Below are 21,825 nucleotides of genomic sequence, written 5' to 3' on the forward strand. Positions count from 1 at the left end.
AGCTATCATGACGATCACCTTGTTTGGGCTTTGTGAGACAGCTTGTTTTGAACACCATTTGTAGCTGAAGTTATTTCTCATGACATGTTGGGGCTGGAAGGATCTGTACCAGATAGTGTGCTTTTGTCTGCAGCAAACAGGAAACCCTGATACTAAGGGAATTAACTGTGCCAAGTAACAGGAAGCCCAGGCACAGAGAAGGCTCCAGGGCTGCCAAGATCAGAGGCTCAACATTGTCACCAAAAACCCATCTTTCAGTTCACTGTCCTCAGACTAGCAGGTCTCATGGTCACAGGGTGGCTGCCTGAGCACTAGACATCACACACAGTCCCGGGAATAACCAAGAAGAAAAGATGGGTTCTCTCCTCCTGTCTCTTTTCAGGAGAGAGAACATCGTCCCGGAAACTGCAGACTCCCTCTCAGGCCTCATTCCTAAGCCAGTCCTGGGGGCTCGGACCCCGGTGAACTGTCACCACTGTTGCTGACTTCTCCATCTCAGCACAGTGGGGTCTCTTACTAAGAAGAAATGGAGGGCGGAGATGGTACACTCCAGCCCTGTGCCCTGCTCCCAGAGCAACTGTTCACTCAGCAGACCATCGCAGACAGCCTTCTGAGGGCCAGGCGCTCTTCCAAGCCCCAGGACACACAGTGAGTGGGACTCCCTCGGCTCCTGGTCTGGGAAGGAACTTTCTACAAGACAGAGCTAGACACTGAAGAAGAAAGCAAATATGTGACCAATGTCATTTCAGGCTGTGCCAAACGCCATGGAGAAGTCAAGCCAGGCGCTGAGATGCAGAGCCCTAGGCAGGGGGCTGCTGTCTTGAAGAGGAGCCCCCAGGACGTGTGTGGGCAGAGGGAACCAGCATGTGCAGAAGCCCTGAGGTGGGTGCCAGCAAGTTGGAGCAGGAAGGCAGAGTGGCAGGAGGGGATGGGGCGGGCCGAGGTTGGAGGAGTGGGCGAACCCACACAGGGCAGCGTCAGTGTCATCTCGGTGGTGGCCGTCTGTGGCTGTGCTGGTCGTGGAACGTGGGCGCCAAGAATGTGGGGACAATTCTCCTGTTGCCAGGTGACCACAGACACACTTGGGTGTTGTGGGAGCAAGGCTGCAGGGCTGGGGAGGGCCCGGCACATGGGGGACCACCAGCAAAGTTCACCGTATGGCCACCACACGTCGGAGCCCAAAGACAGGTCGGAGCGGGTGCAGGAGGATGCCACGCTGGGCCTCCAGGGCACCGTGTATGAGAGCTGGGGGTCCAGGGACGCCAAATACCAGGATCTGGATGACAGGGAGCTGGGATCAGAGAGCCAGGAAGAGGAGATTCCCCCTGAGGTGACTGGGGAAGAGCTCCTGGACTCCCAGCACCCAGCAGAGGCCATCGCAGAGCTGGAGCGCGTTCTGGAGAAAGATGAGGAGGGTGTGCCAGAGATGAGGTGGGCCAGGGGAGTGGCTGCGCGGGTGGCGGGGGTGGGCTGGGTGGCCCCTGGGTGTGGCTGCACTGACGTGGGTTCCCCCGGGGCCTGAGACGCAGGCCAGGCACCTCACTGCCCCTGAGGAGGACATTGGCAAAGAGCCCCTGTCCGGGGGCTTATGAGTTAGGGTGGGAAGCCCTGTAAAAGTGCTGCTTTGGGAGTTGAACAAAGTTTAGAGCGGCGGGAGGGTCACAAGTCGTGGCCCTTGGTCAGAAAGAAAAAGAAGTGGGAAAAAATCTCCCAATTCCCAAAGCTGAAACCCTTCCAAGTGCCACAAATGGCTAGAAATGCTGAGTACAGGCCGGAGGGCACATCCCGGGTGAGCTGAGCTGCTGCATGTCCTGCAGAGAAGCAGGTGCTCCCTCTCACTGTGGGATCTAGTGCCTTAGTGTGCGTGTGCGCGTGCACATGTGTGCAAGGGTCCCTGGGCTCCCTGCCCCCTGCCCCCTCTGCTTCCAGACAGTAGGTCAGCAGGTGCTACCCCCTGAGCCCCTGCACTGCAGAGGGACATTCACCCTCCCTGTACAATGACTCCTGTTCCCACAGAGCTTGCGTGAAGAGCACAGACCCATATGTGATGCGGCCGGCGGGGCAGGGGGTGTGTGCCTGTGCAGTCACTGAACACCCTGGTCTGCCCTGTCTGTGGGCTTCCTGGGTGGTGGTGTGGAAAAGTGTTACAGCTCAGTTGTGACAGCAACCTGGATCCCGGTGAGAGACCAAGCAGCACTCGGAGAGTTGGAGAACTCTGGTTTATTACGCCAGCGGGCCCTGAGGAGTTAACACTCCAAGCTCTGGACCCCGTCTGTAGGTTTACATCGCTTTTATAGGCTGCCAGTTTATACTTTGCAACATCATATGCAAATGAGGTATAAGGAGAGTTGACTAAGAACAAGCTTTGTAGAAATGGACCAACCAGGAGTGAGCTCCATGCAAATAAAGTACTACAAATGGGCCAATCAGAAGTTAGGGAAGTGGGCCAATCAGGAGTGACAGAAATAACCAATCAGGAGTGAAGGAAATAACCAATCAGAAGTGAGCTCAGGGAACCAATAGAATTTTAAGGGTAAGTAAGCTGGTTCAGAGGCAAAAAAGTGAAGATAGAGCCTCTGGGCTGGGGAACTGGATGGTGCTGGCAGCAGAGTAGTGGCCCTGCTTGAGGGTCCTGCCAGTCTTTTTATGGGGCTTCCCGCCTCATTCCCCGCTTTGATGCTCTCTTTAACATCTGTAGTGAGCATCAACCTTAGAGTGATGCCCCTTATTCACCATTGGGTTCTTCTGGTCCAGGGGCCTGTACTGAGTGACTAGTAGCTGTCGTATCAGTGACTCTACTCGTGAGCTAATGAAACAGGTAATGAGATTAAGGATGCAGGGGCCAAACAGCAGTGCTGAAAGGATCATAAGGAGGGGGCCTGCTAGGGGGAGGAGCCAGGAGGCCCAACCCCAGGGGTTAGTCCCCTGTGCCCAGGAGTTTGCTAATTCCTGGTTTCTGCGCCCAGCTCGATCTCGTAGTTGTTGGACCATATTTCTGACAATTCCTGATCGATTTACATAGAAACAACATTCCTCATTTAGGAAGAGACAGAGTCCCCCCTTTTTGGGGGTGAGCAAGTCTAAACCCCTCCTGTTGTGTAGGACTACTGCTGCTAGGGAGTCCCACTGGTTTTGTAGCGTCATTAAGGACTCAGCCACCTGTTTTAAGCCTTCAGTGACCTCAGCAGATAACTGCTGGTCATAGTAGGATGATGAGGCTATTCCTCCTATTCCTGTGCCCACTCCAGTCGCTATTCCAGCCCAACAAGTAGTGGTAGTATTAACTGGATGGCCCTTTTTGATCAAGTATGGGCCATCAGGGGTACAGGAAGGCTCTGGTTATCAGGTATTATGTGTATCTGAGGGGTAAGGAAGGCCAGTGTGCAATTACCTGTCAACTGGCTGGCAGGCGTGTGCCCCACCTACCAAAAAAGGTACCTGGGCTTGGTGTGCACCAGGGTTTGGCAGGCGTCCAACTGTAAACAGGGGTGCAGTTATGGGTTTGGGCACACTGGGCAGTGGCCAGATTTCCTACAGAATGTTTTGTCCCCGAGTTGTAGATGGAGGCGGGAGCTGTATGGGCCGGCTGTACATTAAGTGACTGGGGGCTTACATCTGTGGAGTCTGGGGACCACCCAGGGTGGCCATTAAACTTGGTTAGAGCTGAGAGACCTATCGGGCTTGCTGCATGCTGGAGGGGGCTGGGACGCAGGCAGAGCCAGGAAGCACTCGCTAGTTGTGGGTTAGTAGCATTAAGGTGATGGACTTGCTTAATAAGGGACTTAATTGGGGGGTCCTGGTTATAAGGCATGGACCTAGGTCTATTTTTCTTTTCCCAACCCTTGCTAGGTGTATAGAAGGGCCCTGAGCGTGTGGGCCGGGGATTTTTTCTGGGGAGCAGGTTCCTGCCAAATGCAATTTGGTGAATGGGTCCCATTGGAACCCCTGTCATGGAAAGAGATATGCCAGCAACTACTTTTGTAAGCAGAAGGGTTTGGGGCTTCACTTTTTCTAAGAGGGAGGTATGGTTCCTCCAGCAGATACCGACTGACCATTAGGCTTCCTATTGTAGAGAGAGTACAGCTGCTATTAGTTTCTGGCCCATGTTCCAATCCTGGGGTGCAGTGGCTATCAGTCCTACAGCTAGTAATATAGTAACAATACTCAATAAAATAAAGTCGGGGCGGCAGTTCATTTTATGTCTTGATTGGTGGTTCCTCAGGCTTCTGCCGTGCGTTGACTAGCTAGCTTCCGAGTGTGGCTAGAGCAAGGCTTGGTGGTCTCCGGCAGGTGAGGCGGGTGTCTCTGGCCCCAATTTCGAGTGGCTCCTCGAGGTCCTGGTTGATTCTCCAGACGTCCTCGTCTCGTGGTGGTATTTCTCTCTTTACTCTGGTGTGATGAATCCATGGGGCGATATCTGCAACTTTAAGAGCTGTTGGGATGTTTAGTATAACTGGGTAGGGGCCCCTCCAAGTGGGTTCAAGGGGCTCCTTTTTCCAATCTCTTATCCAGACTTGATCTCCCGGCTCATATAGGTGTAACATTGTTCCCAGTGAGACTGGGATCCCATCAGTTACCCACCTATGGACTTTCCGCATAGTTTTTTTGGAGACCCTGCATTTACTTATGAAGTTCTAAGCTTCCCACCTCTAACATTTTCCCCTAGTAACATCAGGGGAGGGGGTTTCCCATATAAGATTTCAAAAGGGGAGAATCCCGTCTTGGACCAAGGGGCGCAGAGTACCCACTGGAGAGCCATGGGCAGAGTGTCAGTCCAAGGTAGTTGAGTTTCTCAACTGAGCTTTATCATCTCCTTTTTAAGGGTCTGGCCCATGCACTCTATCCTCCCTGAATGCCAGGGCCTGTAGGCTTCTTGTAGATTCCAGCAGATGTTTAGTGTTCTTACCACTTCTAGTATTTCTGCCACGAATGCGGGTCCATTGTCTGACCCTATGGTTAATGGCATCCCAAATCTGGGGATGATTTCTCTGAGTTAGGCCTTTGTTACTCCTCTTGCTTCCTCAGTCCGTGTTGGGTATGCTTCTACCCATCCTGAAAAGGTGCAGATAAAAACCAGCAAGTAGTTGTATCCTCTGCTGGGCCCCACTTCTGCAAAACACATTTCCATATCTTTAAAAGGAGCCTGGCCAAGGCACTGGGTTCTTCTTGGTCTAGCTAGCTGACCCCTGTTGTGCATTATTCTGAGCACATGTGAGGCAGCGCTGAGACTGAGGCACAGAGGGATGGAAGTTGAGGGATCAGACAGTACCGCCCCAGCAGGGCCTCTGGGGCAGTCTTTCCCAGGTGGGCGAGCTCATGTTGCTGAGGGACCACCTGGTGGGCTAATCGTTCAGGTATATATATACACGTTTGTCAGGCATCACCCACCGTCCTTTTTTTCTGCTGGTTCCTTCTCTAGTTTTGGCCCATGAGTTTTTCTCGTGGCTGTATGCTGGAGATGTTGGCAGCAGTTTGGGTGCTGGTCGAACCTTTGGGATGGCCCCAAGATCTCTGGCATGGCCTGATTCACTTGCCGCTTTGTGTGTACCCTGATCTGCTAGTTGTTTCTTGTTTATAGGGTTCATTTCCCTTTATGGTGTCCTTTATAGTGGATGATTGACATCTCTGTGGGCTCCCAAATTGCCTCTCACCATAGTACCTGGGGAACTTGTCTGCCTTTGGATCATGGTGGTCGTAGACATGTTGGTTGGTTTCTTTGCCCCAGCTCACAACCCATGTAGGAGGGCTCTCCAATATGTCTGCAGAGCCTTCCGTTCAGCTTGGGAGTTAGTTCCATTCTGGTCTTGTCTCTGGGGCTGCATTCCGGGCCCATTCTTCCACATCCATGGTTCCCTCTGGGGCCTGCTTTTGTAGCCATTTTCATTTTTGTAGCCGTTTCTGTTATGATCTGCTTTCTTTCTTTAGTATTGAAGAGTGTCAGGAGCAGCTGTTGAATGTCATCCCAAGTTGGCCGGTGGGTCTGGAAGATGGACTCCAGGAGGTCAATCATGGCCTGGGGTTTTTCCGAACATGGCAGAGTGTGGTGTCGCCAGTTCAGGAGATCCATTGTACTGAAAGCCTGATAGTACGGGATGGAGTGGCTGGGCTGTACGGGGCCATCATCGTTAGCTTGTTGGGGCTCTTGGGTCTCCCGGAGAGGCCTCTGTAGAATGGCCGCTGGCTGGGTGTCCTGCGGGGCTGAACAGAGTTTCCACCCCTTGGGCTCCCAGCTCAGAGCCTGGGGCCACCGTGGCGGTACAAGCAGTGGTGGACCGTCCGGTAGAGGCAGCTGTGGTGGAGCTGCAGTAGCAGTAGGAGCATTTGGCAGGGGTAGCACTGGCAGTTCTTCAGGGTTTACCTGAAGGACTGGCCTCGTGTCTTTTTCCATCTTTAATGTCAGAACCATGAGGATCTTATATTGTCCTTGACCGTTTGTGTAGACCCGGACCCATGGAGGCAAGGTTTGGGCGATTGTTAGCCAAGAATCAATATATAGGAGTTGGTCGCGGTGCCCTGGGGGCGTGGTGATTATCCAGTGTACGTCCCTGACAGCTGACAGGTCGAGCGTGCCTTCCAGGGGCCATCCCACTCCAAAGGTGGGCCACTCTGACTCGCACCATGTGTGCAACTTTTTTGGTGTCAATTTAATTCCATAGTTGCCTGAGAAACCCTTTTTGAAATTTTTAACCATGCAGTCCAGAACTGTCGGCTTTGATTTTGAGGATCCCTTTACTATTAGTTGACAGAGTTCATGGCCCATAGGTGTGGGTCTGCTTCTGGCACTGAGGACTGTGACCCCCGTATCTTCTTCCCACTCCTCAAAACAGTGGAGTTCTCAAAAAAGCTGGCTGCCTCACTGGGCCTAACATCTACCTGCTTGGCTGCAAGTGCTGCCAGTGAGTTGGGGTTTCCACATTAGGCAGGTAACCCTGAGACTCCCCCAGGCCTGGATGAGCTCTGGGGGCCCTGTATAAGTCTTTTTATAGCCTGAATTGACAAAATATGAGGCCAGAGTGGCTGGCTGGTGGCAGAATAAGTGAACCAAAATAAGGGGGACGTCAGAAGTGAGTTCCAGCCAGTCCTGGGTTGGCTCCCTCTAGCACAGGTCTTGTAGTCTTAATTTCAGACTGGTAAGTATATTGAGACTAGTTTATTGATTGCGACAGGATATTCTGGGGGACTGGTGACAAGGTCGCGTCTGAAACTGTTTAACATCGTCTCATCTTTGCCCCTAAGGACACAGGGGTCATTTACTCATAGACTGTTCTGCGTCCCTTTCCCTCCCTGTGTAGCCATCCTGTGCCGGTGTCGCAAACGGGACAAAGGGAGGGTTTTCCCTGCGTCTGCCTGGCCACTCCTCTCACGGGGATGAAGGCGCTAATTAGCTTCAGCGGGTCAGTATAAACCACTGACTCCAATCGATTCCCTGAGGGGCCGATACCGCCATGAGCCATGTAATGTTACCACAGAACCGCAGGTTGGGACTCACTCGAACTCCGTAGCAGAATGCCATGGAGCCACAAACTCGAACCTGACCGCATGCTTTTCAGGCTGCACCCACCCACCCACCCACCCACACACACACCCAAACACAGATTATTTGCACATTCCCTCCCCTACCGTCAGGTGGGGAGCTGGAGGAGGTGACCAGTCTCCTCTTCTGTCCTCAGGACACAACCTGATTACCCTAACCTAAATATGGATGCTTCCCAGAGTTCCTACCTTGTTCGGCCACATTGCTTGGTGAGTTGGTCTATTCCTCCACCAAGTCCAGTTGGGGCACAGCCGCCCAGAGGACCGAATCACCTCCGCAAAGGAGGACCTGCAATACTGTCAGGCGGCGCACCTCCTTGTTCACTTTTGGAGTTCCCGGTGGTTGCTCCGATGCTGCTGCGGCGTAAGGAAACAGCATGGTTGGAATCCCGCTGGGGCCTTCAAAAATGTCACGGAAAAATGTGTTACAGCTCAGCATTATAGCTCGGTGTTACAGTTCAGTTGTGATAGCAACCTGGATCCGGGCTAGAGACCAAGCAGCACTAGGATAGTTGGAGAACTCACGTTTATTATGCCAGCAGGCCCAAAGAAGTTAACAATCCAAGCTTTGAACCCTGTCTGTAGGTTTACACTGGCTTTTATAGGCTGCCAGTTTACACTTTGCAACATCGTATGCAAATGAGGTATAAGGAATGTTGACTAATTAAGAACAAGCTTTGTAGAAATGGACCAATCAGGAGGGAGAGAAATAACCAATCAGGAGTGAGGGAAGTGGGCCAATCAGGAGGGAGAGAAATAACCAATCAGGAGTGAGGGAAGTGGACCAATCAGGAAGGAGAGAAATAACCAATCAGAAGTGAGTTCAGAGAACCAATAGAATTTTAGGGGTAAGTAAGCCGTTCCAGAGGCAAAAAGTGAAAATAGAGCCTCTGGGCCAGGGAACCGGTTGGTGCTGGCAGGAGAGTAGTGGCCCTGCTTGGGGGGGGGGGGTCCCCGCCTCAGTAGAGGGCACTCTGTGACCTAGTGCCCCTTTGGGCTCTGGTGGCCATTTGTCTTCTGACCCTGAGAGGCGGGAATGAGTCTCTGCTCGGTTCACAGAGGAGGGAACTGAGGGGCGCACTGGTGGAGAACTTAGGGTCTTGGTCCAGGTCGTTGTGATGCCAGAATTCTCCTCCAGAGAGACCTCTTTAGGAGGCCAGGAGACCCATGGGGTGGGGGGTGGGGGAGAGCAGAAGGATGGGTCTGGGCTGCAGAGGGGGAAGCGGGCACCTCCGACCTCACCCCCCGACTCTCCCGAAGCCGGCTGTCCATCTCCCAGAGGCTCCCCAGCACCTCCGTGGGCCGGGAGAGGAGGAAGAGGAGGCGGCTCTTCGAGCTGGCCAAGCCCAAGACCAACTGGCACGTCCTGAAGGACAGGTGAGGGTCCGTGGAGGGGAGCCCGGGCCCCAGGCCCCCTCTGTCCCCACATGCCAGGTGGGTTCTGAGGGGGGTGAGAAGTCAGGAGCCCAGCGCCAGGGTGGGCGGGGCCCTGTCTCCCGCAGGATGGGGTACTGCTGCAGGGGCTATGCGTGGATCACCCCCCGCATGAGGAGCCTGCAGTTCTGTGTCTACTGGTGAGTCCAGGCCCCCCGCATGCCCTCCACGTCCAGGGGCCCGTCTCTCGAGTCCCTCTACTCTCCTGGGATGGGTCCAAGGCAGAGCTCTTGGCTGGGGGCCCCCACCCAGGACTCCTGGCCCCAGCTTGAGATGGGTTGGCTCCCCAGATGACCGCTGGGCCCCTTTCTCAGTTACACTTCTTTTTTCCCCCAGCTCCTTCCTCCTCTGAACACCTGCTTTGCTCAAAATAATCTTCACTCCCCACAGCTCTAAGACTTTCTCCCCTGCCCCTCTCTGACTGCCCCTTCTGCAACCCCCCACTCTGTCTCCTCCCTCCCTCCCTATCCAGCTGTTCTCCTCGAGGTTGAGTTCACAGGGCGCCCTGAATCCTGTTCCTGAGCCGGGCGCAGGATGTCTGGGCCCTGCCTCCCTCACCCTGAGCCCCGCTGGGTGTGTTCCAGGCCATCTGTGTACTGGACGGAGAGATTTCTCAAAGACACCACCCTCACCATCACAGTGCCGGGTGGGTGGAGCCCACCTGCCTCCCTCCTCCCAGGGCGGCCCATCTCACCCTGACCCGTGCCCCCCCTGCCCCAACCCTGCCAGGAGTCCCCTGGGGCTGCTCGTTCCTCGTCACCCAGGAGTACCCCCACCCAATCTTCCAGGGGTCCTCTCCAGAGTCTGTCCCCCATCAGGAGGCTGGCCTTGGGGGAGGGCTGTGGGGCCCACTGTCCAGGGGACGTGGCAGCCAAGGAGGGGCCAGTGTCAACTTCACAGAGGACCTTTCCCTTCTTTCCACAGTAGCTTCTACACTAAGTGCAGCAGGTCCCTTTAAATTAAACGTTTCAGGAAAGCTCATTTCTGGAGAGAAGCTCAGGGTGTGTTCTCCCTCAGGGTTCAGAAGCCCCGACCGGAGGCCTGTCCTGACTTCTGGCCAAAATCTGCTTTCCCACTGGTGGGCCTGCCGCGCCCCCGTCCAGCCCTGCTGCTCCCAGACCGGGACCCGCGGTTCCCAGGCAGGGTGTCTGGTGTAGGGGGTCGGGTTTGAGTCAGGCTGTTGCCCTTTTCCCGCAGAGGTGTCCCGCCGGGTGGAGGAGCTGGCTCGACCCAAGAGGTTCTACTCAGAGTGCTACAGCAACAACAGGTGGGGCCCCCGCGACTCTGGGGTGGGCGGGGGCAGGGCCAGGGCCGGGGCCGCCCCCTCCAGGGCCTCGGGCACTGAGCCTCGGGGCTGCGCTCCCGCGGGAGATGCTGGAGACGCAGAGGCACTTGCCCAGGGTGAGCAGCGTGGGCCCCGGGGGCTCCAGAGGCTGGCAGCTGTGAGATGCCTCGGGGCACCGTGCCTTCTGTGCTGGTTGGAGTGTGGTCTGGAGGGACAGGACACAGGCTGCAGTGTCTTATCTGGTGCTGGCATGGAAAGGAGGGCACCTGAGATGAACTGGCTGAATCCAGTGCAAATGTTCTGAGTCGCTTTCCGCTCAGCCCCACCCACGTCTTCCACGTGCCAGTAACCCCTCACCTTAATGCCGATCACGAGCGATCGATGTCTGACTTGGAGGTAATTTACTCTGCGTGTGACGTAGCACCTGCAGAACCAGGTGCGTGGAGCTTGGCTGGGCTGACCCGTGTGATGCCCGCATCCCAGCACATCCAGGCAAGGACGACCTGGGCCTCTGGCGGCCGTGTCCCTGTGGTCCAGCCTGAGGGATGTGAAAATGAGAGTCTGCCTCAGACGTGGTTGTTTCTGGAGCAGAAGCAGAGCTGAGATCTGATTTTAGGAGGCGCGGGGCCTGCGGTGTGGGGAAGCTCTTTCCTGGCTTCCTGTGGGCACTCGGAAGCACACTCTCTACCCATGGCATCCAGTTCCCAACTTGCCCTGGTTGGGGGGGGGGTATGGGGGAGGCCTGGGAAGGGCGGGCGGCACAGGATCTCCTGAGAGCGTCACTCTGACCCTGAGGACACTGGGGGCTCTTTTATGAATCCTCCTTGGAGGTATTTTCAAAACTCTCCATGGTCCCAGGCTCCCCTGATCCCCAGAATCAGAGAGCAGCTGAGAGGGGGGTGTCACCCACACATAGAAGCACACACATGTCCCCCTGGGCCTCCAATGTGGCTGTCCCTCAGGACCACCTCCGTCTGGCCCATTGCCCGGTCCACCTTGGGATACCAAGCGTCCAGTCGCCTGAGGGAACTGGCCAGGCCGAAGATGCGGAGCAACATCTGGAGCACCAGCATGTCCGAGGTAGGTACCTGTCTCTCCTGGATTGGCCCTGCTCCCCGCAGGCCCCCCACAACCCCGGCCCCAGGCTGCGGTCAGGGGCCTAGGAGGACAGGAGGGAACAGACTGCAGAGCAGTAGACACATCACTGCCTTCCTGTGAATCCTCCAGGATTTGTTCCAGAGAAAGCTTTACTTTCCTGCCCTGCCTGGAAGCCTGCTCCAGGACCACCCTCCCTGCCCCTCAGCTCAGAGAGGAGCCCAGAGCCTTCCGCCCAGTCTCAGGTTACCAGAAAGCTCAGCGCGTTCTGAATCCAGCCCTTACCTCTCCTCCCCAGCTGGGGCCTGACTCGGCCCCGTAGGCCCCCTCCGGCCACTCCTGATGAGACACGCTCTCCTGGGAAGGGGCCATGGTGTGGGCACGGCTCACCCGCTGAGGGACGTGTGGCTGTTTGTGGGTTTAGGCTCCTGCACACACAGCTGCGTGAACCTCTGAGCTCGGGTCTCTGTGGGGATAGTTTCTGTGCGTCCGGGGTGAACACCTGGAAGTGGGCTTGCTGGGTCCGGAGGCCTGTCTGACGTCAGAAACTGGCCAGCTGCGTCCACGGCAGCCACTCTGTCCAGCACCATCTGTGCCTTTGCTGGTCGCTCTGCTTGTTGCCTCCCAGCTGGCTGGCTGACAGACGTGCCGCGGGTGGCACGGTGGCTCCACGCGCGTTGAGTCGTGTGCGGACGGGTGCTTTCACGAGCTTATTTGACAGACCTTGCTTTAAACCTTTGAAAAGTAAACCCAGGCATCTCAGCACTTCCTAATCAGTGCTTCCTTGTAGATTGCTGACAGAGGAGGCTACTTTGAAAACAACCGTAACGATAATAGTTACACTGGAAGACTGAACAACGTTACCTTAGTGTCAGCATACCCTGTCCACGTGCTGTCTCCCCATCTGTCTCAAAAAATGGCTTTTAGAGTCGGTTTTGTTTGGTTGCATCAGGATCCAGGGGGAGGGGGCACTGGCCTTCTGACCTGCCCACCTCTTGCCTGGTGATGCACCTGCTGTTGCCCTGGCCCCTGCCTCTCCTTTGCCGGTTCAGCCGTCAAGCCCTCTGTGCCCAGCGCCCTCCGTGGCTCCCCAGTACGCTCCCCGGGAACGTCAGCAGGACGGGGTCTTCTCCACCACTCCGCCCGCATGTGTCCCCTCTGTTGGACTAAATGCTGCTCCCTCTACAAGGCCCCCGGCCTTTGCACGTGTCGTCCCCCTACCTAGACTCCGGCTCTGCTCCTGTTCCGCCCAGCCTAGGGGGAGCCCCACCTCCAGACTCCTACACCAGAATTTCCCTCCGCAGCGCCTCTCACACAGGCTTGGACTGGACTGTCGATTCCTGCACTGCACAAAGGGGCTTGTCTATCCTGGTGTCCAGACCTTGCCTTGTCCTGGGCAGGCATTGGAGTGGTCCTCAATATTATTCCAGTGCCTGAATAAACCAGTGTTTACCTGCCTGTGGTCTGCCCTCCAGGCTGGGGCTCCTTGAAGGCAGGACTGCAGTCTGACTCACCTCCACCTCAGCTGGTGACAGCTGTGGGGGCCACGGGCAGGGGTGGGGGGAGGAGAAGGGGAGGGGAGGGGAAAGAAGGACGGAGGGAAGGACAGAAGGAGGGACACGAGTCTGTAAACACCAAGATGTCTTTAGTGAGAGCAGTGTCTGTGGTTTCCAAGCAGGACAATGTCAGGAGACAGGGACTCAAGTTTCAGTGAACCTTGGAGATGGTTTCAGCCAGTCCTCTGCCTCCAGGCAGTCTCCTACCCAAAGCGCACCTAGCAGAGAGCTTTCGGAACACATGACATGCCCGAGGGTTTGGGCAGGTTTATTCTGACCTCCTCCCTTTAGGAGTAAAACATTCCCCCCTTCCCCTGCGCCCTCCCACTCCAGAGGAGTCAGGACGGCCCCCACCTCCACTGGGCAGACACACTCAGGTTTTGTCCATTCTTTAAGAACGTTTACACGTGTAAAGGAGCCGGCTGGCGGGGAGGGGGCAGCCTGGGAGGAGCGGATCTGGTTTGCACTTTTTTTGGGGGGGGGTGGCGAGAGCGGGACAACGATTAACCGATTTGCCGCCAGCTGATGGCGCCGCGTGACAGCCGGTTTCAAAGGCACTTGTCATGTGTGGATTCCCTGCGAGACACTGAGCTGCCTCTGTGGGTTTCTTAGTAAACCGTCTGCCGTCCTGCACTTTGGCCGGCTCTGCCTCGTTTCCATCATTTTGTACTTTATTATGCAAATAGATCCATAAACTATAATCACAGTGTGTTGTGTGTTTAATATACACATGTGGACTCTCTTCTTTCTTGCTTTCCCCTCAATGTCTGCTCTCTAGAGCACTGTGGGCTCGTTTATGTAGAAGCTGTGTTTTTACTGCTGGGTTGTGTCCGGGCACAGGAGTATACCCGTTCACCAACCCATCCCCGACTGATAGGCACCGAGGTTGTTTCCAGGTGCCCCGGTTGCCAGCCACGGAGATGTCCCCCCGCTTACCCTCCCGCCGTGGTGTCAGTGGTGTCCAGGGTGCATGTCCCCCGCTACTGGGGATGGACGGTTGCTCTCCCAAGTGCTGGAGCCTCCCCTCCCCACCCTCTGTGTTCTTGCCAGGACTTGATAAGGTCAGACTTTTTCACTTTTGCCAAGTTTGTTGGCGTGGAGCGATGTTTTGCTGTTTTAATTACATTTCCCTGGTCCACAGAGAGGCTTGCTGATCCCTTGGCTTGCTTGCCTACCTGATTGGCTCAGGTTCCTGTCGTTCTTTTGTGTTATTGATTTAGAGGAGCTCTTTATTTGTGATGGTTGCTAATCCTTTGCTGAACACGCCGCAAACTACCCTCCTCCTAGTCTGTCTTTGGTCTTTCAGTATTGCCATGGGGTTGTTTGGTCTGGGGCATAAGGGAGAGTCACGAATAACTCTGTTTCCAGGTGTCCCAGGTGTCCAGGGCAGCCCGGATGGCCGTGCCCAGTCCCAGGATCCTCCTCTTGGCCAAGCCCAGGGCTCCAGCCACCCTGCTGGAAGAGTGGGACCCCATGCCGAAACCCAAGCCACACGTGTCCGACTACAACCGCCTCCTGCACTTGGCCAGTAAGCAGGTCCCTGGGGCTTGGTGCCTTGTTGGGGGTCCTTCCCCACCAGACACAGACGGGCAGTCAGTGGACTTGCACCTGCTTCTGCCAGATTCGTGCTTCCCTCATCTTCCCCTTGAACTGCAGAGCCACGGTCCAGACCCCTGTGGATAATTCAGACTGTGGCCCACAGGGCCCCCTGGAGCTGGGGACCTGTCCCCCGGGGTCGGGTGTGTGGGCCTGGGCAGAGGGTCTCCTGGCACCGCAAGTGGCTGCAGAAGAGGAAGTCGGGGTGTGGGGCCGGGGCCTGGAGGGCTAAGCTGAGGCCCACGGGTGGCTGGTGTGGCGTTGGCCTGACTCTCTTCCCGTCCCGTAAAACAAAGGCAGTACCTGGTTCCCCCCAACAAAAGTAGCGTGCCCTGACTGCAGAGACTTTGGAGGAGGCAGAGTACTGTGGAGAAGAAAGGGATCCCACCACCGAAGGCAGCTTGCTGTGTCTCCCTCTGGGGTACACGTGAGGTGCACAGAGACCCCCAGACACACGCAGCCCTCTGGGGCCCTGCATGCCTGTCCCGCACCCCTGTGGCCAGTGCCCGGCAGGAACCCCCTACCAGGAGAGCAGCACCAGCCAGGAAGAGAGGAGGCCTCCCACACTCCCCTCCCCACCGAGACATCGGAGGAAGGAGTGGGAGAAAGGGCTGACTGAACGCCTTCCTCACCCCTGGCCCCTGGCACCTCCATCTCTCCCCTCTGAGTCTCTCTGTCTGGGACCTGTGACCATTTCATTTTTTTTTTTTTTTTTTTTTTTTTTACAATTCACCCTTTTAAAGTGCCCAATTCAGCATCTTTCAGTACATTCACTGAGCTATGCACTCATCACCTCTAATTCTAGAACATTCCACGTACTGTCCCCATGAGCAGCCACCCCACCCCCTACTCAGCCCCTGACAACCAGGAATCCCCTCTCCTGTCTCTGTGGACTGGCCTGTTCTGGACGTTTCACATCCATGGAGTCACACACTGTGTGTCCTCCTGTGTCTGCTTCTCTCCCTGAGCATCGTGTTCTCAGGGTCCATCCACGTGGTGGCAAGTGTCAGGGCTGCTCTCCTTTTCACGGCTGAGTGATGCTCCTGTGTGTGGAGGGACACGCGTGTGTGTATCTGCTCAGCTGTCGTCGGACAGGCCATTGAACTTGGGAGCTCTAACCCAGGAGGCTGACCTCTGCAGGGGCGGGCCCCACACGCAGGGCTCCGGGCCTGACCTGTCCTTCTCTCCCGCCCTTCCAGTGCCCAAGGCCCAGTCAGACAAGTGTGTTCCTGACCGAGATCCACGCTGGGAGGTGCTGGAGATCACCAAGAAGGCAGTGGCCAGTCCCCGGGTCATCTCGCTGGCCAAGCCCAAGGTGCGGAAGTGCCTGAACGAGGGCTACGACCCCTGCCGCATCTCCCCCGCCTCCCTGGTGGCCCGGGCGTCCCCACGCCTGCACGAGCTCGCCACCCCCAAGGGTGTCACCGGAAGAGTCTGAGACTGAGAGCCGGCCTGGCCCCCGAGCCCACGCCATGACCAGTGAACACCCGAGCGCATCCTAACCTCATGTGTGGGTCTGAGCGCTTGGGCCAGGAGGCAGGAAGGCAGTGGAAGAGGCCAGAGGAGGAGGTGATGCTCATGATGATAATAATACTTACATTCGCATTCAACCTGCAGCTCGTGCAGCCCTTTTTTCCCCCCAGATTTCCATCCCCTGCCATCGCCAGCTGCTCTGACGGCGACTCCACCCCTCACTTCACAGTTTCCCCTCGAATTCTCCTGCTCCAGCCACATCCTGGGTGTCCACGAGCCCCGCGGACACAGGGTGACCTCCATAACAAACCAGTGGATGGTTCACCGATCGATCCTCGCAGCAACCTGGTGAGGGGGAGTAGGAGTGTCCTCGTTTTGCTGAGGTTGTGACTGAGGGTCAGATAGTTTGTGACAGACCCGCAGTCCCCACGTGAGTTTCCTGGGGCAGCTGGAACAAGTCACCACAAACAGGTGGCTTAAAACAACACAGATCTGCTCTCTGACGGTCCTGGAGGTCAGGAGTCTGACTCGGGCCTCACAGCGCTAAACCCAGGCGTGGGTGGGGCTGGTCCCTCCGGAGGCTCCAGGGAGAAGTGGCTCCTGCCTCTTCCAGCTTCTGGAGGCGCTGCATCCCTGGCTCGCGGCCCCTTCCTGCATCCTCACCGCCAGCAGCGCAGCATCTCCCGTCTCTCTCTGACTCCGACCCTCCCGCCTCCCTCTAATGAGGAACCTATGAGGACACAGGGCCCCCTGGGAATCCAGGATCACCCCCATCCCAGGGGCCTTAACTCAATCCCACCTTCAGGGTCCCCTCTGTCCTGTGAGGTGACGCATCCTCAGGTCCTGGGACCAGGACAGGGGTGTCTCTGGGGGCTGTTATTCAGCTGAGCACAGTGGGAGAGAGATTCCTTATGTCTCTGAAATCCTAGACAAAGTCTCGTGTATCTCTGGTTCCGGCTGGGCCACTTGGGGACCAGTTGCTGGGTCCTGAGAGACTGATGTGTGGACTGACGTAGGCCAGCCCCTCAACAACTATTTTCTCAGCATCTGCCACAGGTCAGGTCCTGAGCCATGAGTCTGAGGATCCACAATTAGTACCAGGCTTTGGGGACATTAATTCACTCAATGATTTAAAGGACATTTTTGAAGTATTTATAGACGCAAACCTGGACAGAGGTTCAGAAGAAAAAGGTTAAAAAGAAGCCCCCCCCCCCCGATTGATACAATGACACAAACTGACTTGAAGCCGGTGGCCACTGCTGAGTGAATGTTTCTGCTACTGGAGGGAGATGGTGGCCGCACACCTGTCCAGTGGTGATAAGACTGCTGGCTCTCTCCTCATCACAGGAGTGGGGACCACGGCAGCTGGATAGCCTCGGCAGGGGCGGCTGTGATGAGACAAGGGGCACGTGGCCCAGGGCTCACACCCTGTTTACTGGACAGGAGTTCCCGCCCTGGAAACAGGGTGTCCTGATTCTGGTCGAGTGGACACCAAAGATGTTTGGGCCCCAATCCCTGAAATCTGTGAACATGTCACTTTAGATGGCAAAAGGGACTCTGCAGTGGGATGAAAGGTTTTGAGAGAAGGAGGTTACCCTGGATCCCCCGGGTGGGACCAATGTGATCACATGTCGCAAGAGGGAGGTAGAGGAAACTGTGACACCAAAGCCACACGAGGAGGATCGCAGCCCTCAGAGGAAGCACGGCCCCTCTCAGGGCCTCCGGGGGGAGCACGGCCTGCTGACACCGTGATGTCTGAGCCCCAGATAACGAAAGTGTGTTTGTTGTAGCTACTGGATCTGTGGTGGTTTGTCACAGCAGCAAGAGGAGACTGATACCTGTTAGAAACCACAGAGGTTCAGTGTCAACAAGGCAGAGTGTACACACCTTGGTGACAGTGTGGCTGGTAAGCAGTGACCCTCCACAAATAAAGGGGGTGTTCGCCCTTTGGGACCCTGCAAAACACAAAAAACAAAAACCATAAACCAACCAAGGGTCCAGAATGACGTGCTGGTTCTCTGGTCCAAGACCTCTTCACATTTTCACGTTCTTATTCAAGATGAGAAGAAAAAAGCTTCACGCAGACATCTCTCTAAGAAATACTATTTGACTTTGGCCTACACGTAAATCCCCATCTTGTGATCTGATGCGCTGATAGAGAAGCGTGTGTACTACATGTTGCAGATGTGGCTTGTGGTCAGCTTTGTTGAGCTGGGACAGACAGACAGCAAGTCTTACCAGTTTATGAGCAGGACACAGGCACCCAGTGGCGGAGCCACCACTGTGATCAAGACACACAAGTTCATCTCCGCCAAAGCCCCGTGGGGCTGCTCTCCCGGCCTGGCCTGGCCTCCAGTGTCTGCTCTCTGTCCCTACGGGGAATGTTTCTGGAACACTGGTAAACTGGGACCCAATGTGACTCACTGGCTCCCAACCCTACGATGCATCTGGGGGTCATTCTGAGTTTGGCCTGCTCCCAGCTCCTGACAGCGCGCGTATCTGCTCTTAGCTCTTCACCGTATTTACGCTACACTTTCAACGTGTGTTACCGCGTCTGTTTTTTACATTTTCAAAGTACGATTCCTGTTTTGTGTCAGAGGTGAGGTCCCCAGGAAGCAGATTCTGAGACCAAGATACAGACGAAAATGCGTGGTGCTGGCCCTGGGGGTCGCCACCCGCCCGGGGGTGCAGGACACAAGGGAAAAGGGAAAGCGGGCTGAGGGGACACAGTGGCAGCAGGTCCTAGGGGAGCGCTGGAACATCACAGCTGTCCCCCGTTGGTCACAGGTGCTGGGCCCCCACCAGTCCTTGGATGTGGGCGGCCCCTGTGACGGAGGTGACACTCCTCAAAGGCCAGACCTAGGAGACGCCGCCAGGAGCCACCAGCCACCGGGAAGCGACTCCTCGTGTTCAGGGTTGGGGCGGGGGCAGATGGTGCACACGGCTCCTGCTGTAGCCCACCCCTGGCCCGCTCAGCTCAGGGTGGTGTGTTCTGGAAATGGTTCCTCCAGGATCTTGTCAGAACTATTTTTCTGGGGGAAAACTTGCAAGAAAAAGACAAATGGGTGAACTCAGCCCCCACGGCTGCCCCTGAGCTGCAGGTGAATGCCTCCTCCCTCACCTCGGCCAGCTCCCCCTCTGCTGGGCCCCGAGGCTCAGCTGGAGGGGTGGGGGGCCCAGCCCAGAGGCCACTTAACTGCCCAAACCGGGCAGAGCAGGCCCAGGAGGAACAGGCAAGTGGACCCAGCGCTCAGTCGAGGCCCTGGACACCGCGTGCTCCCACTGCCGGGAATGCCCTCTCCAGCCTCTAGGCTGAAGACGCTGCGTTTTTAAAAATTGAAGTATAGTCAGTTTACAATGTCGCGTCAATTTGTGGTGTAGAGCACAATGTTTCAGTCATACATATACATACATACAGTGAGAGAGAATACAAAGACATTGCTTTTTATTTTTTTAGTTTTATTTTATTTACTCTTTATTTGAAAATCATTCAGGTTTTCAGAATAATTGCAAGAATAAGTATAGTAAAAAAAAAAAAAAATCTGCATACCTTTTCCAGATTCAGCTGTTAACACTTGGCCCTACTCACCTTACCATTTTCCTTCTTTCTTTCTCTCCCCAAGCCCCTTCCCCATCTGTGTTTCACAGACATAAAAGGTGTTCTTCTGAAGTCCTTGAGAGCAAGCTGCAGATATCCTGGCACCTCAGCCCTGTCACAGCCACTCGGGCTGCTCTGACAGAAAGGCCCTGGACTGGGTGCCTTATAAGCAACAGAGATGTGTTTCTCACAGTCTGGAGGCTGGAGGCCAAGGTCGAGGAGGCAGCAGGGGTCTGGTAAGGAACTGCTTCCTGGTTACGAGGCTGTCTTTTCACTGGACCCTCACAGGGCAGGACGGGCGGGGGAGCCCTCTGGGGTCTCTTGTAGAGGCACCCATCCCATTCATGGGGGCTCTGCCTTCGTGACCTCATCACCTCCCAAGGGCCCCACTTGCAAATACCTTCACACCGAGGACTATGTTTCAACACAGGAATTTTTTGGATACAGAGCCACTTAGTCTATAGTAACCCCTGAATACTTCAGCGTGAATTTTCTAAGAATATTCTCTCACATGACCACAGAAGAGCTACTGATTTCAGTAAACTTAACATTGATGCATTATGTTTATCCTTCCCTCACCTGACTTCAGTTTTGTCAACTGATCTAACAGCTTCCTACAGGATCTCTACAGGATCCAGCCTGGGACCAGGCATTGCCTTTAGTTGTAATGTCTGGAAGATTTCCTCAGATCAGTGTTTTATGGCACTAACATTTCTGGAGAACACTGTCCTTCTCCCCCGAGCCCCCTGCCATTTAATAGAATGTTCCTTATTTGGGGTTTGTGAGAAGTCTCCTCAAATAAAGACCCAGGTTATGCGTTCCTCAGCAGATTGAGTGACATAGCGTCCTTCCCAGGGCCTCTACCTGCCCCTTCCTTGTGATGTTTATCTTTATCATCTGGCTGAGAGGTTGCCTTATTTCTCCAGTCTAACTAGTAATCAGCCTGTGGGAAGAGGCTTTCTGACCTAAAACATATCCTTCTCTTCATCTGAACCCCCACCTCTCCTGCATTACACATCTATTTCATGATTCTTGTCCAGGCTCCCTCCAAGGAGTCTTCTCTGGCTGCCTTGGGTCTTGACTTAAGCCTCTTCCCCTGGTTCCTGTCACTTGTTATGACACAGAGCCCCCACGTGGGCACGTAGCGTCTGCTGGTGCATCTCCCTGCTTCAGTGGACCTCTGTCTGCCTGGCACCCAGTTGAGGGCTGCAGGGGACACTGGTGGACTGACCGATGGACTGCATGACCAGCTGTTTCCTGTATTAGTGGGGACTCTGGGTCACCAGGGCCTGGACCCCCAACCTGAACGATGTATGTCAACGCGAGGAGTGGGGACCCATGACTCATGGACCGTGTGACTCATCAGAGAGCAGGGCAGACCTTTCACCAGAGGCTCCCTCCCCGGCTGGCAGATGCTGAGGGGAGCACCACACTTTCACACCATGCACCGAGCCCGGCGCCTCCCACCTCCCAGGCATTCCGTCCACACTGATATCAACGACAGCGTGCAAAGAATGGGGCTCTTGAGTTTCCCATCTCCCCAGTTCCGTTCTTCCCGGTTCGTCCGGAAATCCGGGGACCTCCTTCCTGCTCCCTCCACCTTCACTCCGCCGGGGCGTCCGTGGGTCCCCCTTTCCCACCCTCTCCGTTTCCGCTCGCGCCGTCTACACCTCCTGCCCTGATGCCCACAGCACGTCTCAGTCTGTGAGGACACGAGGCACCCATGTCAGGACCGGCTCGTTCACGTTTGCCCGGGGGCCCAGCGCAGGTTCATAACGTTTAATCAGTGGGTTACATCCCACGACAACCACGGGCCCAGAGTCAGTGGCCGGGCTGGCCTCCACCTCTGCTGCCCACCCTGGGCACTCGGACTCCAGGCACCCCAGGGAGACCCATCATCACGGGTGCAAAAGTGCAGAAAGCTGCAGAACTCGCTGCCCGCCTTCAGTCCCAGCTCCATCGCTCACGAACCGGGCGGTCGCTCCGGGCCTCGGGGTCCTCGTCTGTAACAGGGGCACTGACGGAATTCGGCCGTGCGAGTGGGAGGAAGGACTGGGGCCAGCGCTCCCTGCGAAGGCGTGCTTGTCGGGAATCAGTACTTTCGTTAGCGGCATCCCGCACCGCCCACCAAGGGATAGCCCAGGCTCACGCGGGACCCCGCACCCCACGCCCGCCCGCGCGTCCCCGTCCGCGCACCTACTACGCGCCCGCCCGCGCCCCGCCCCCGGCCCCGCCCCGGAGCCCCCGCCCCCCCC

The 21,825-nt window shown here is 56.0% G+C and overlaps 1 protein-coding gene and 1 long non-coding RNA gene across 2 annotated transcripts; one reads left to right on the forward strand and one right to left on the reverse strand.

The window, feature by feature from the left end:
* The first annotated feature begins 1,129 nt into the window (after positions 1-1,129).
* Positions 1,130-17,164, forward strand: SPMAP2 (sperm microtubule associated protein 2). The gene is made up of 10 exons (XM_074350017.1): positions 1,130-1,431; positions 5,926-6,068; positions 6,828-6,896; positions 8,748-8,910; positions 9,036-9,107; positions 9,552-9,613; positions 10,165-10,234; positions 11,215-11,332; positions 14,272-14,431; positions 15,699-17,164. Exons 1-10 carry the CDS (start codon positions 1,130-1,132, stop codon positions 15,935-15,937), a joined length of 1,398 nt encoding a protein of 465 aa, XP_074206118.1. The 3' UTR covers positions 15,938-17,164.
* A 4,171-nt stretch (positions 17,165-21,335) lies between these two features.
* Positions 21,336-21,805, reverse strand: LOC141574694 (uncharacterized). Its single transcript, XR_012501727.1, has 2 exons — positions 21,767-21,805; positions 21,336-21,638 (listed from the first exon to the last, which is right to left on the reverse strand). It is a non-coding gene; the product is annotated as an uncharacterized LOC141574694 (long non-coding RNA).
* Positions 21,806-21,825: the final 20 nt, after the last annotated feature.

This window comes from Camelus bactrianus, chromosome 22 (genome assembly GCF_048773025.1).
Source record: "Camelus bactrianus isolate YW-2024 breed Bactrian camel chromosome 22, ASM4877302v1, whole genome shotgun sequence".
NCBI classification, from domain to species: Eukaryota; Metazoa; Chordata; class Mammalia; order Artiodactyla; family Camelidae; genus Camelus; species Camelus bactrianus.

Coding starts and splice junctions, on each gene's coding strand:
- SPMAP2 (XM_074350017.1), top strand. CDS start 1,130: ATGGGGGACCACCAGCAAAGTTCACCGTATGGCCACCACACGTCGGAG. Junction 1,432..5,925: donor GAGGGTGTGCCAGAGATGAG/GTGGGCCAGGGG, acceptor TTCTTTCTTTAG/TATTGAAGAGTGTCAGGAGC. Junction 9,614..10,164: donor CCTCACCATCACAGTGCCGG/GTGGGTGGAGCC, acceptor CTTTTCCCGCAG/AGGTGTCCCGCCGGGTGGAG.